Here is a 13783-nt window from a genome sequence, read left to right on the forward strand (position 1 = left end):
TTCCTTGGGGACCCCCTTAATGCAAATGTGTGGATATTAATCACAATGGTTCTGAATTTTCAAAGCCTTGGGGACCCCTTGTGCTCTTTAGGAGACCCCCTTGGGGAGTCCCAGACCTAAGGGTTCGTAACCACTGTTTTAGAGCACATGGAGTTTTTTACCATAAAACTGTAGGGAGCAAATTGCACCAATCTTACATACAATGCAATTAAAAAGAATTCTCCTTTATTTTTATTTTTTAAAGGATATCTTTTGGAAAGCAAGCGGATTATTTATAAATCATATGATTTGTATATACATACCATATTTATACTAATACCATATTTATACTAGAGTTGCATGTGCACACAAAAGCTCTAAATGTTTTCAATTGTAACTAATAGTCAGAGTGACTGGTGGATGCATAATGAGTGTAAAACTTTCTGGGAACTGTACCTGGGATTACTTTCAGACTTTGCCAATGTTTACACTGCAGCTCGGTTCTGATTTCACCCCCCCCCCCCATATGTGGCTCATATTAGAATATTTTTTAATGACAGTATGAATGGCACAAATCTGTTTTTTCTCCTTCCTTTTTTGTTTTTTAAAATCCAACCCAGGATTTAAAAATACAATACAAAGACAACACAACCACTCCGAAACGGATACACACACTAGTGATGCGCGGGCCGCCTCCTAACCCGCGGGTCCCGCGGGTTACCCGCGGGTCGGGTTGGGGCGGGTCAAAGAATTTTCGCTTCACTGCGGGGCGGGTTGGTGTGGTTTACTATTCTGAAATATCTAGTTCTATCTATTAATTTTATTTTTTGTCAAACTGAAAATAAAGACCTTAATCAGTGTCTACATTTTGTTACTATAATATGTAAGACAAAATATTTATCAGTTATTTAAACACAGGTCACGTTTTATAACGTAATGTTCACGTAGGCGCGTAGTAGGCTACGCAGGCTACGTGCAGAAAGCGCCAAGCAGACAAGCAGCAAAAGATGGAAGAAGAAGTGTTGAATGACATTCGTTCGGGAGTTTACGTCCTTAAAAAGAAGAAAGAGGGTCAAATGGCTAAATCACAGGTTTGGGACAGGTTCAACGAGGTAATCAGTGCAGACAACAACAGTAGCATTGTCTATGTGCTTTATAACACTTAAACGCTTTAAAACACTTTATTTGCCTATTTATGTTTATAGGCTTAACGTTCAAATGAAAATACATTTTGTGTTGCCAGTTTCCAGTGCCAATTTAGGAGACCATATGCACCTTTCTCAGACTAAATAAAAGCATTCGTCAATATCATAACATGTGTTTTAATGGGGCGGGGCGGGTCGGGTCGGGTTAAAAAAATAGAAGCGGAGGTGCGGGGCGGGTTGGTGCGGTCCAATTTTTTTAAAAGAGCGGGACCCATCACTAACACACACGCTACAGCAGTGGTTATCACACTGGGGGGCGAGGCAACATGGGGTTGGGAAAATGTATTAGACAAACTAATGTTTTGAAAACTTGGGCTCTTGAAAACATTCTGGTCCGGGGATATGGTGTGGTGGTTAGCACTGTGGCCTCACAGCAAGAAGGTCACTGGTTTGAGCCATGGCTGGGGGGAGTTCCAACACTGGCCTTTCTGTGTGGAGTTTGCATGTTCTCCTCACGTGTGCTTAGGTTCTATCCGGGTATTCCGGCTTCCTCCCACCGTCAAGACATGCATGTTAGGTTAATTGGTCACTAAATTCTGTGTTCTTTTGGTGGGGAAGGAAGATATTGCACTTGAGCAGTTAAGGAGGCTTTTTTTATTGGAATGTAATTATTGTTTGTGCCAATAGTTATTGTATTTGGGGGTATTATTGTCAGATAGACATTACTTAAGTTTTATCTAAAGTTGCTCATTCAAGTAACAAAATCACTACTTTGGTAACTGTGTCACTGTTGGGGAAAAAACAACAATCCACTAGACAGTAAATATGATTTGATTGGAGCTGGGTCATTAAAAACAATCTCAAAGTTAGATTGGAAATACAGTATGCCACTTTACATTTGTGGCCTTCCAGTAAAAAACACAAAACAAACAAAGAAAAAATGCTAATTTATTTCCATAAAACACTTGTGTTGAAACTAGGGAGTGGTCCTTAAAGGTGTGAAAGCAGAGGAGAGTGTGTCATTGAGAATAAACTCTTCCCAAACTGTTGATAGTGATCTCCTCATTTGCAAACAGCGCATCTGTTCAGTCCTTCTTTCTCCCTTTGATGAAATGTCCACACACATTCCACAATATCAACCCCTTCCCTCCACACCAATTCAGTATCTGCATCGATATTCAGATAATTTGGACTATCAGAATTTTTTTTTTCCAACTAGCGTAGCTATTTTTTTTCTTTATCCAGCAGCTTTTGTAATGGGTGTATAATTTCAGGGCTTAAATTATACCGACACAGTGCCGGATCTCCTGCTTGCAACATTTTTGGACTGACAATGAACATGCATTAACATGCAGATTTAGCTTCTTAAGGAAGCTGAGATCCTTCAATGTCTGCACCAAGATGTTGCATATCTTCTATAAGTCTGCTGTGGAATGTGCAATCAGCATTACTACCCCTGTTAACCCCTGTGTTAACATGCGTTACAAAAAAAAAAAACAATACCATTAATCATTTCATGCATTAATCAATTAATGCGTTACCATGATAACTCGTGAACGTGCCCAGCCCTAAATTTTGCATGTTTGACCAAGCTTGTGAAGCTTATTTAATGTTATTAAAGTTGATTTAAGATTTCTCTGCTGGTGCACAGTTGTTAAATAAGTAATTCGGTAAATTTATATCTGTTTAAAACAAAAAATAGGAAAGAAATTTTTAAGTCAAGTCTGATGTTACCTTACACAAAAGAAAGATCTCAGTCCACACAATGAGACATAATTTGTTAGATAATTCAGTGCTGTTTTTTTGTATTGAAATGGGATCAGTATCGGCCGAATTTAAATCCCAGATATTGGTATTGGAAGTGAAAAATGTGGATTGGTGCATCCCTACTCTATAGCAGAGGGAAAAAAATGAACCTGTTCAGGCAGTGCCCTAAGTAAAGATTGTGTGGGGGTAATTGAACTATATAAACAATTACACCAAATTTTTACACACGGTTTCTTAATGCGTTAGTGGGTTCTAGATATGATTGTATCCTGGAAGACCTATTTATAGGTCACAAACTGTTATTGAATTTAGGACTCAGGAACAAATGTGATTGAATGTCAAGGTAAGTTAATCTGAGTAATTAAGTAAAATGGGTTTTAATATTATCAGTGTCTGTGAACAGAGGGAGCAACTTCAGATCCTCTGGTGTGTTTTGGTACAGTGCCTTTGCCTCCATGGTAACAAGGAGGCGTAGTTGGCGGAGACTATTGCTAAAGGTTCCATTTCTACACCAGCCAGGAGGGAGGGGGAGGGGCACGCTTTATGTAATTTCACACTGTGTGTAATTATGGCGGCCGGGAGTGAGGGAACACGCAGGAAATCCAGTAGTAGCTCTGTGAGTAGCTTGATGACTACATCAGTAGGTCTGGTTGGTGCAGTCGGTGTATCTGTTCAGCTGTCTCCCCCTCTGCCTCATGTCTTTGCTATCAGATACTTTACTGTCATTATTCTGACACAATGATATATAGTGATATACAAATTATATTTTGAGTGGAAAATTTGTCATGCAGTTTTTTTTTTTATATTTGCTTTCCCACAATATTTTTTATGAGCGACAAGCAGCACAGCTGATCAAATGCATTCAGTAAAATGTTTTTTTGGGGTGTTTTGTGGAGTATAAATAAATTTTACAGCTAAGTTGTCATTGATATTTAGTTGTAAAGTGACAGATGATTTTCTGCTTTTTACAATGAATGCTTTCTACTTAGGCAGTGATAAAAAATTTTAACTGTATAACTATAACTATATTGCATACTCTTCATTGTAATCCAACTAGCTTTGACACAATGTAAGATGTTGTTTTACTTGAACTGGATGCCCTCTTCAAACAAAACAACCTTGATCTAATTTTTTACTGCTATTCTTAAATTTTAACAGTTACTAACTAAAGTGATTCTTTTTGGTTAAAATGTGCCCATGTTGTTTCCAGAACATGGCAGGCTACAGCTCAGTAATGTGTGAAAAGAAACCGAGCACCACAGATGCAGTAAACTGGAAACCTTGACCATCAGAGTTGTTTGGGAATGCGTGGCCATTTTTAAAAATATATATGCTTCAGATTTTCGATAAATCAAAACAATTAAATGCCAAAGTATTGAAATGCTCCATTTTTCAGTCTTGTAACTGCATTGTGTCTAAATGCAATAAATATTCAGCGATTTGCCAATTCTAGGATGTGCATTATTGATCTGCATATTTGGTGTATTTGAAACAATTTAAACAACCTATTTTAGGTACTTTAACCCCTTAAGCCTGACGGACCCTCCGGTGGGTCCAACAGGTGTAAACACAAGTTCAAACACAAATGTGTGTTAAAAAAGTTACTTTGGTGATGTAAGGATATTTTATTTATAATGTATCTCAAAGAAGAATACCTAATGCCACTAAATCAACTCTCCAAGTGCATTTAGTCAACAAAGTATTTGTTTAATAACTTTAAAATACGTATGCCACAAACAACAGCGCCACCATAACGAGTAACACCCGAAACAAAATGCAACACAACGCGTGATCTGTTCACGCAAACTTCCGTCTGGATGTTGCGCCTTTAGTGGCATTAGGCACCCCCGCTCCGCAGGAGGTCCCCCAGGGCAAGACAGGCCAGGAAAGGCCGCCCCCCACGACCGGGCCATACAGGGACCGCAGCCAATGAGCCGCCACCGACCCCAGAAGGTACCTACCCCCCACATGCCAAACGGGGAATGAGAGGATGGGGACAGCGGCAGAGCCCAGACCCACGGCACACCACCCCCATTATTAAATTATATTTAACTGAATTAGGGCTGCAACTAATGACTATTCTGATGGTTGATTAGTCACCGATTATTAAAACGACTAGTCGACCAATCGGATTATGTGTCTCATAATTATTAAATGGATCTTATTTCACTTTCAGCTTTGAATTCTCGCATAAGGTTGTCATGTAAGTCCGACGTGCCTCGTTTTTAAATGTTGGAGCATTGCAGACGTACTTCCGTGGTACGCTAGGTCCGCTTTACAAATATTACATGCATTTGATTTATTTTGTAAGTTTAACGTGAAGTTATTTCAGACTTTTGGCGTCCTCTGCCGCCGTTCTATTTCCTGGTCGGCCGCCATATTTTTCCCCTGGCGGACTTTATTGCACATGTGCAACTTTCAGCAGAGATAAGAAAAGACGATGTCTCACTCTGTAGTTTTTTTTTCTTTGCACATGTGCATTGTGCAACTCTCGCAGAGATAGGGAAGAAGACGAACGTCTCACTCTGTAGTTTTTTTTTGCCGACAATAGTCAACGGGTAAATTAGTTGTCGACTATAAAAAAAACCAAAAAAACCAAACGTCGACTAATCATTGCAGCCCTAAACTAAATTGAAAATTTGTAACTATTTATTGCATGTGTTTTTTTAAATGAAATTGACAGCATTAAAGTATATTCTGATCAAGACTGAAAGCAATTTAATTTTTCATTTTTTTTGCCACATTGTGCATCCCTGTTGGAAATCATTTGGTAGAAACTCAACACATCTTGTCTGCTAAAAGAATGACAAAATACTTAAAACTAATGTTGCAGAGTATGAATGTGTTTCCAGTGCATATCATAGACTTTTGAAACTAATCCCTTGCCCATAATGGCAGGTGTTTCTTCAGTGCCAGTCATGTTGTTTTAATGAGTTGAGTGGGGTGATTTTACACCTTTCTATCAGACAAATGATCACTATGTCAAAATATGCTGTGTGATTACATATTTCACACAATGTCTTCAGCTGCTTGACTGTGTGTTTTGACCATAGATTTCCTTTGTGAAAGTTGAACTAAGGTAGTGTGCCGTGTTGGGTTATCATCGCACTAACCACCTACCTGCTTGTAGCTGTTCTGTATGTCACTAATGAGGAAATTCGGATATCAGCTGCAGCATATAGGGTCTGCTACTTGACATTTAATTTTACAGCATTATAAAGTTCAAAATAGAATATTTCAACAACCCTTAGCCTCAACTATTTAAAACATGCCATATTATTTGAATCTTATTTGACATTTAAACATGTATCCACTGTATATCTTTAACTCTGACTTCTGCACTACGTTGATCTTTTGTTTTTTGTACTGCTTTTTATACCAGTGTGTCTACCAGAAAAATAGCAGTCATTGTCATCATAAAGAACAGTTCTGTCATAATAATCTCGGATATTAACCACATAGCAGTGGAAATGGCTTCCTACTGTGGTTGTGCAGATCTTTCACCTGCTGCTTATGCTGCTGGTAATTTAAAGTTGTGAAATTCCCATGTTTATTTGCTGTCATACCCCCTCTTTCCCTTACTGGGTTGTTATTGATTTATCATTTGCTTTGCTGCTGTCAACATGCAGGCTTTTATTAATGGACATGTTAAAGTCTGTATGAAGAGGTAATACATGTTCAGAGGCTGTCACATCATTCAGGATGTGACAGGAAATTGGTCTAGAAGTCACAAAATGTGTTGTTGCCAATGGCAGAATCATAATCTGTACAGTTTTACTCCTTTTTTTTAAACAATAAAATCTAAATTGAATGCCAAAAATAGATGTCTGAATCATTTAAGAAAATTAGGACATTTGGTCATTTTTAACTAAATGAAAAAATGAGTGATGTAATTTAGGAAAGTACTTAAATAGCTATTTTTTTTTTCTCTCTCCAAGCTTTAAAAAATCTGTTATGGCCATTTATTGAAGCTTCAGGTTAATTGCAGGATTTTTTTTTTCTTTTTCCGGTAACTGCACAAGTGTTAAAAGCAGTGTTAACGTTTGGCTGCAACCTTGCAAAGAGCTTGCTCCAAATACGACTCAATGAACATGGGTAGAAAAAAAACCATAAGCACAAGCTGTAAAATATTAGATAAATATATAACCACTACAAGATGCCGGTTTGCTAACAGTTAGCTAGAAACCTTCTCAGTCTGTTGTAAAACATTAACTTATATGGCTGTTAGTAAAGATTGTGTGAGCATAGGAAGGAAAATGATTTGGTTAACAAGTGTTTTATGCGTGTTTTATTGTTTCAGAGTAGCTCACTGTTGAGGTTTACTATGAGTGGGAGGGAAACAAAAGAGGGTAAGGAAGCACAAGCATGCTTTTCCAAGGTCCTTCTGTAATGAGGCTCCAGGGAGATAAATCCTTATGAGACCTGACAGGGTGCCACATTCCTAGGCTGAGTCCTCACATCCCCCTTCACATGAGTTCTGCTCTTGAGGGTGCTGCTTTATAAACTTCTCATGTTGTTCTCAGACTGTCTTTTACCCATTAGTTCAATCCTTAACTTTTTTCCTTTTTTACTAGAACCACAGTCTCTTTTAGCCTTCATAATAGCACAAGTTCTCTTTGATGACTATTTTTATGAATAGTTTACATTACATAGCTAATGTGGGAATAAAACTCATGGTTTAGGTCTAGGTGTGACTCATGTTATCAAAGCATTTCTAAAATGTCTTTCACTATCAGGCTATATAAATTTTACATTTTCCAGAAAAGGATTGAATGTAGGCATATTATTGCAGAAACCAAAAAAATTCACAGATAAGTTGTAATGTTAAATAATTTACACTAAACTACTCTTTGCAGGACTTTAATTTTAATGTTGGTGGAAACTCCTGATACTGCAGCTTATTTGTTTTCCCACCTTAATTCTTTTTAATGGCAGAACCTTAATGCTGTGCTATGAGTGGCATCCTGACTGAAAAAAATTGCATGATTACAGTTTATTAAAACATTTTTCATTAATTTTGTAATGAAATAAAGGTATGATAAAACGCCTTCAGCTGTTTATGGATAGAAATGGTCATACTAGTCAAATATTGGTTGAGAACAGATACAATAATGATGTGGAGGGGAGTTCTGTTTTTAGTTTGATCAGTATGTAATGTGACCTAGCTGTATTGTTTTTTATTATGTTTAACTGTGAAGCTACCAGACTTGATTTACTGTTAATGTCAGTAGAATTAAACTGTTGTTTGAAGTCGGCCTTTTGCTCTTCTTGGCAGGCTGAAAGCTTTGTGCTCTGTGCTAGTATTTCCACAGCCATTCCTAAAATGGTGAGGGAGGGTGGGGGATAAGAGGATGAAATATTGGCTAGCACGGCTGAAAGCTGAGGCCCTCTACTCCGTGGAAAAGACGAGAGTGAAGGAGAGTACGCCAGAGCAAGGGAGTGAGGTGACTGAGTTCATTTGCAGAATTGGCAGTGAGCCATCAGCTTGCCTGTGGGTGTCTGTAGCAGTGCCAGTGCATGTGTTAAGCCTCTCGTCTGGAAGGTCCCATTCACCTCAGAGTTTATGTCAAAGCTCTCTCATTGTGTTGCTCTTCATCTTGATTAAGTTTATTTTATTTATTTTTATCTTCTGTGGATCTTATGACCACATCCAGACTTGTTTTCTTCCTTCTTAAGGGGAATCTCTGGACTGGACCTGAGGCAGATAGCTTATTTTCCTCAATTTCTGCATATTGTTGAAAATTATGCAGTTTATTCACACCAATTTAGCAAGCTTTTTTTTCCCCTAGTATTTCATGAGAAATGAGTTTTACTTCCCTTAAGTACTAAAACGAATGTGTCAGTTTCAGGAAAATATCTGAAGCCACAGTTTAGACTACGAGAAACAAAGACAGTCTCTAGTCGGTGTGAGACTTTTGAGTAGTGTTTTCCCTTCTCCTGGCCTCTGTGAGCTTGTGTTTACAGAGCTCTTCTGTCTCTTAAAGCCAGAGCCATGTTCAGCCTTTCGTAATAGAGCCCTTTGCGTAACTGCAATCAAGTGAGACTTTGTTGTTTGTGACAGTCGAGCAGGAAGGAAGGGTAGATAGTGCCCCTCTCTGTGCTTAAAATGGGGTCAAAGCTAGAGTCAGACATTGTAGACTGGCAAGTTACCTCAGTCTATACTATGCCAATGATGAAGAGCACTTCTGTTATCAGGAAAATATTATTTTTGTTATGGTTTTTTAATCTCATCATTTTGTGCTATATAAAGTTCTTGTTTTCTACAGGTTGCACAGATTATACTCCGTGTGTGCCCCAGTGGGGGAAACTTTCAAGTCGTCACTATAAGGACCTGACCACCATCAGCAGTGTTTGGTCTGGCAGTCGTGCCAAATATCTAACTTAAGGCAATTTACAGATGCAGTTAAGAGAGCCCACAATGCCTCTAGGCAATGGTGGAGAATCCAACTAGCTCAGCAGTTAAACCTGTGCCTGCAGATTGACTTTCACATTTTGATTTCAAAGTAATTTTGATACATTTTTTTTTTTTGGTTAAGTATATATATTTTAGCCTTTATTATTTTTCATAAACAGGAAGATATTAGGAGATAAAGTCACAGCAGAGGACCTGGGACAGAATTGAATGGGGTCACGGCAGTAAGTACTCATAAATTGCAATGAGCTAAGAATACTCGGATATCTTGTCAGGACGTCAGTAAGTGGCATGGTATTCTTTATTTCTGCCACCATGCATCTTGTTGTATTTCACACACAGTGCTGAAACCTGAGCATTGAGAGAGAAGCGTCACTCCTCTAGAGGCCCAAAGAAATGGCTGGGGTCCTAATTTCTCTCTTGGCTAGTCACAGGGACACATGTCACGAGTACTAGTCTGCCTACTACTACTATCGCAAGCATGTAAGAGTGCCAGAGAGCGACGCAGTAAACAGGCTGGACACAGCAGAGCATTGTGTAATCTGTGAAATTTAATAAATCCATAAGCTGAAAACTAATTTCACATGTTCTCAAGGGCTGCAGCCATTTAAAGCTAAATGTAAAAATCAGTTAATATCATTCAATGCATCTTCTGACCACCTGAGTGGATCACACTCCCTTAAAGACATTTTTATTATATCTAAATTATTGTCATAAGTGTGTATACTACATAAAAAAAATTAAAATCTGACAACAACCTAGATGTCCACCATGCGCCCCTTGAGTATTTATTATTTTGTGTCTGTGGTCACTTGCATAGTTTTTATACAACAATCATGGCAATTTTTGCTTAGCTCTTTTTTTTTTGTTTTCTTTTTTCATTTCATTGTTTCTGTCTTTTTTTTTTTTTATAAGTTGGTGTATGGGGTTGCATGCTAAATGTTAGGACCTGGTTTTTTAATACATTGTACAGCGCTGGCCCGTCTCTATAGGCTGCATCCTTATCAGGCAATGAGTCAATTATAATGGCTGTAAATCTTTAGTTAACATTAAATAAATTTTGTCGGGTAGCTGCCTGGCTTGGCTGCTCCCTGAGTGTTCAGTGTGAGGACAGTGGGCCTTTCAGTAAGCAGCAAAGGAGGGGTTGAGTCTAGCAGGTGCAGGGGCTCTCACTCCTATACTAGGAGCAGTGGAGAGGGGGAGCAGCTGTGGTAGAGAGGTGATGATTTTTCTGATATCCAGCAAAGATGAACGCACCTACTTAAACCTTCTGAGATGCTGGCCAAAAAACACGTTCAGCTGGTTTCTAACTTCCAAGTAGTTACACGTTGTTAAATTTTATGTGCTACAAAAAAATATGATAATACCTAAAGCATTTCTACAGAGGTTCCTTTACTTTAGATGAAATAAAAAGTCTCAAAATATAAATGTCTATAATTATTTTTTTTCCTCCTCCACTTTTAGGTTGCAGGCTAAAGGAAACGGCCGATAATGTGCGGCATCTGCTATACAGCCACACCCTCCTCCTACCTGTAGAGGAAGCGGCTGTGCCAGCATGTCCTCTCACCCCCAGCCTGTGCCGCCGGGCCGGAGAGCTGTGGACACGAGGCACCTGCCAAACCCTGCCACTCTGCCCCTACAGCTGCAACGGGCACACACGGTAAGAGGCCCTGCAAATGATAGATTTAGCTGTTTGCAGAGGGTCAACATCACAGAGCCACCCCCCTCTCTCATGTTCTTTTGATAGAAACATTCACATGTAACAATGTGGTACACCACAATTGTTCCCTCATTAGATGTTTAAGTTAAAAGTTCATATTGAAGTTCATATTAATATTAAAGCCTTTCTCAGTATTTCCACCAACATCATCTAATCATCAAGATTATGTTGTTCTGTTCACCCGGAAGAAAGCTGTCTTAGCCTCAAAGAAGAGGCCGCGCTTTGATCTAAAAGTTCATTCAATGACCTCCAGTGTTTGTAAGGCCCACTTTGTTATTGAATGGGGAATTCAAGTCCTACCCTCCAGGACACCCACAGCTGCACCTGTTCTTAAGTCTACCACTCCCACTTGTCACTACATTCAGAAGAAGATGAGGGTTGATGGACTGTGTCCTGGGATCCTGATTGGCAGATGTGCAGGTTTACAGTAGCTGCATATGTTACCGCTTTTATATGAGAGGCAGATGGGAAGAAAAGGAGAGATGAGAGCTGGTGAAAAAATGACTGCATGTTACAGGAACCACAAGTCAGGAAATTTGAGTTTTTGTTAATGTATCATTCTGAGAAGGTAGATACAAGATGCTTATTAACTATATATATATATATATATATATATATATATATATATATATATACTGAAAACATATTTTTCTTCTGTTTCAGGAAGTGGGACTGGTGGACTACCACTCTCAGCATGCCCGGGACTACAGCTCCCACCTGGCTCAACCCCATCGCCGTCGGCCATCCTTACTTTCAGAGTTCCAGCCTGGGAATGAGAGGTGGGAACACTGTGCTCATATAGAGCAGCATAGGAACATTCCCATTGTTTTTATGAAGCATTGTAGTCAGAACCCATGTCATTTCCTTCTCATTTACTGAACGCTGTAACTATGCATGTTATTGTACATGTATGCCCATGTGAAGAAAAATGACCATGAATGATCTGCATGAGATGCTGGCCTAACCAATTTGGTACTTTTTATATGAAATGCACCATTGTCATATTGTTTTGAATGCCTATTACTGCTGGTTTTTTACGCCTTGTGATATTTTTCATACCTAACTCAGGTTTTTGTTAGTACTATATCCATTATCACAGTGAATGGAATTTATGCCTTTTAGCATTAGTGGTTGTTGAGTGAAGAAATGTGGGGAAAAGGGGGCAGCATAAGATACAACAGTGGTGCAGCCATTTAGGAGTTGATAAGTGGATGCTGAGGTTGTGTGACATGCTTTAGTTTGTGTTGACTTTTGACAGCTCAGGGACAGAGCATGCTCAGTGAAAGCCTAATGCGGCCTTCATTTTACGCAGTATTATTCTACTAAAGCCTCTAACTGTTAACCCTCCCCTAGAGTAATACTTATGTAATTGGCAGCCGCAAGCCGTTCCTCTATAATGTTGTGTTAAATGGTTCTGCAGGGCAATGGAGCCTGCAGAGCTTTTCCATCTTCAATAAACCAACAGCAAGTCAGGCGAAGCATTGTATGAATAGTACTCTGTCTCTGGAGATTTACGTCTTGTACCTATGAATGCTCTTTATTATTTATATAGAGATGTGTTTATAAGGATGAGACTTGATATGAATGATTTGTGTGCATGAAATTAATTTTGTATGATGCACTGAGAATAGGTCACAGAAATGTGTTTTTCTCCACCCTTGATTGTCATGGCAGGTTGTTTTGCATATGTTAAAATTTGCAATGAATACAAAACTTGGAGATTCTTAGTATTCCAGATATTACATGCATAGTGTGCCAGGTTATGCTTGTATTACTTACGTGCTAGCAAGGTGGCTGCTATTCAAGATTTTAAATATCTTGTCTATTGGATGCAGTAGAAATGTTACCGTAATAAAGCAGATGGTAAGATGACTCTGCAGCAGTGTGGGGCTTTTGTTGATGAGATTGATGTCTTTAAGCATCAGACAGAATTATTGTCCGTATTTTTTAATATCAGAGCTTTGCCCTGGCCCTGTTAATGGTTATCAGCCTTCCCCACAGCATGGGAACACTGGGTCATGACTTGATACAGAAATAAACACGCCATACTTCAAATGCTACCCACCAGCTCCTGATTTACTGACACACTTCATTCAATAACTGGTGCTTTGGCAGTCTCTCAAATATGACTCATTCAACACTTCTGCAGGACAGATGCCTCCTTTAACTCCTACAGCTGAGCAGTGAATTTCTGTTCTGCAAATAAAAGATAACCATCAAACCAAAATTGGAGACTGCAGACAGTTAACCCAAGTTTTTTTTTTTTTTTTTTTTTGGGAAGCTGTGAAACAAACTGGTGATCTTGCAGGCAGTCATTTGGGATGGGGGAGTCTTTCAGCTAAATGTATCAGGCCTTCATTTTTCTTTTTGGCTGAGTATGTAAACTGAAGCCCACATTCTACGTATGTATCCTATTCAGACTCTGAATAGTGTAATTCTGGCCTTGGAAATCCTCCACTCTGTTATCCGCTTAGATGTGTTCTTTTCTTTTCATGGGGCTCGAAAACTCTGCACATCCTATCTCCATTTGCAGCAGTCTCAAGGTTTTGACATTCTAACTAGAACGTAAGAACTAATGTAGCCTTAGAAAATGTCCTTTTCTTTGATGATGACATTATCAATTTCTGAACAAGGCTGGTCTCCTTCTGCTGCTCTTTGTCTGCACCGAAGGCAAGCGAAATAAGCTATTTTGCTAATGTTCTAAATTTACTGTAATCATGGGTCTGAAAACCACAACAGTATAATCACTACTGTTAGTTT

At 38.9% G+C, this 13783-nt stretch overlaps 1 protein-coding gene across 5 annotated transcripts in view; it reads left to right on the forward strand.

The window, feature by feature from the left end:
- Positions 1-13783, forward strand: part of ncor2 (nuclear receptor corepressor 2) — an 86913-nt gene that overhangs the window by 13638 nt on the left and 59492 nt on the right. For all 5 annotated transcript variants that reach the window (XM_042000220.1, XM_042000219.1, XM_042000218.1 and 2 more), the window contains exons 2-3: positions 10768-10963; positions 11687-11802. In XM_042000220.1, coding sequence (XP_041856154.1) covers positions 10859-10963; positions 11687-11802 — 221 coding nt within the window. In that variant the 5' untranslated portion in view covers positions 10768-10858. The remainder of the gene's footprint in view (positions 1-10767; positions 10964-11686; positions 11803-13783) is intronic.

The sequence above is a fragment of the Melanotaenia boesemani genome, chromosome 11 (genome assembly GCF_017639745.1).
Source record: "Melanotaenia boesemani isolate fMelBoe1 chromosome 11, fMelBoe1.pri, whole genome shotgun sequence".
Taxonomy (NCBI): domain Eukaryota; kingdom Metazoa; phylum Chordata; class Actinopteri; order Atheriniformes; family Melanotaeniidae; genus Melanotaenia; species Melanotaenia boesemani.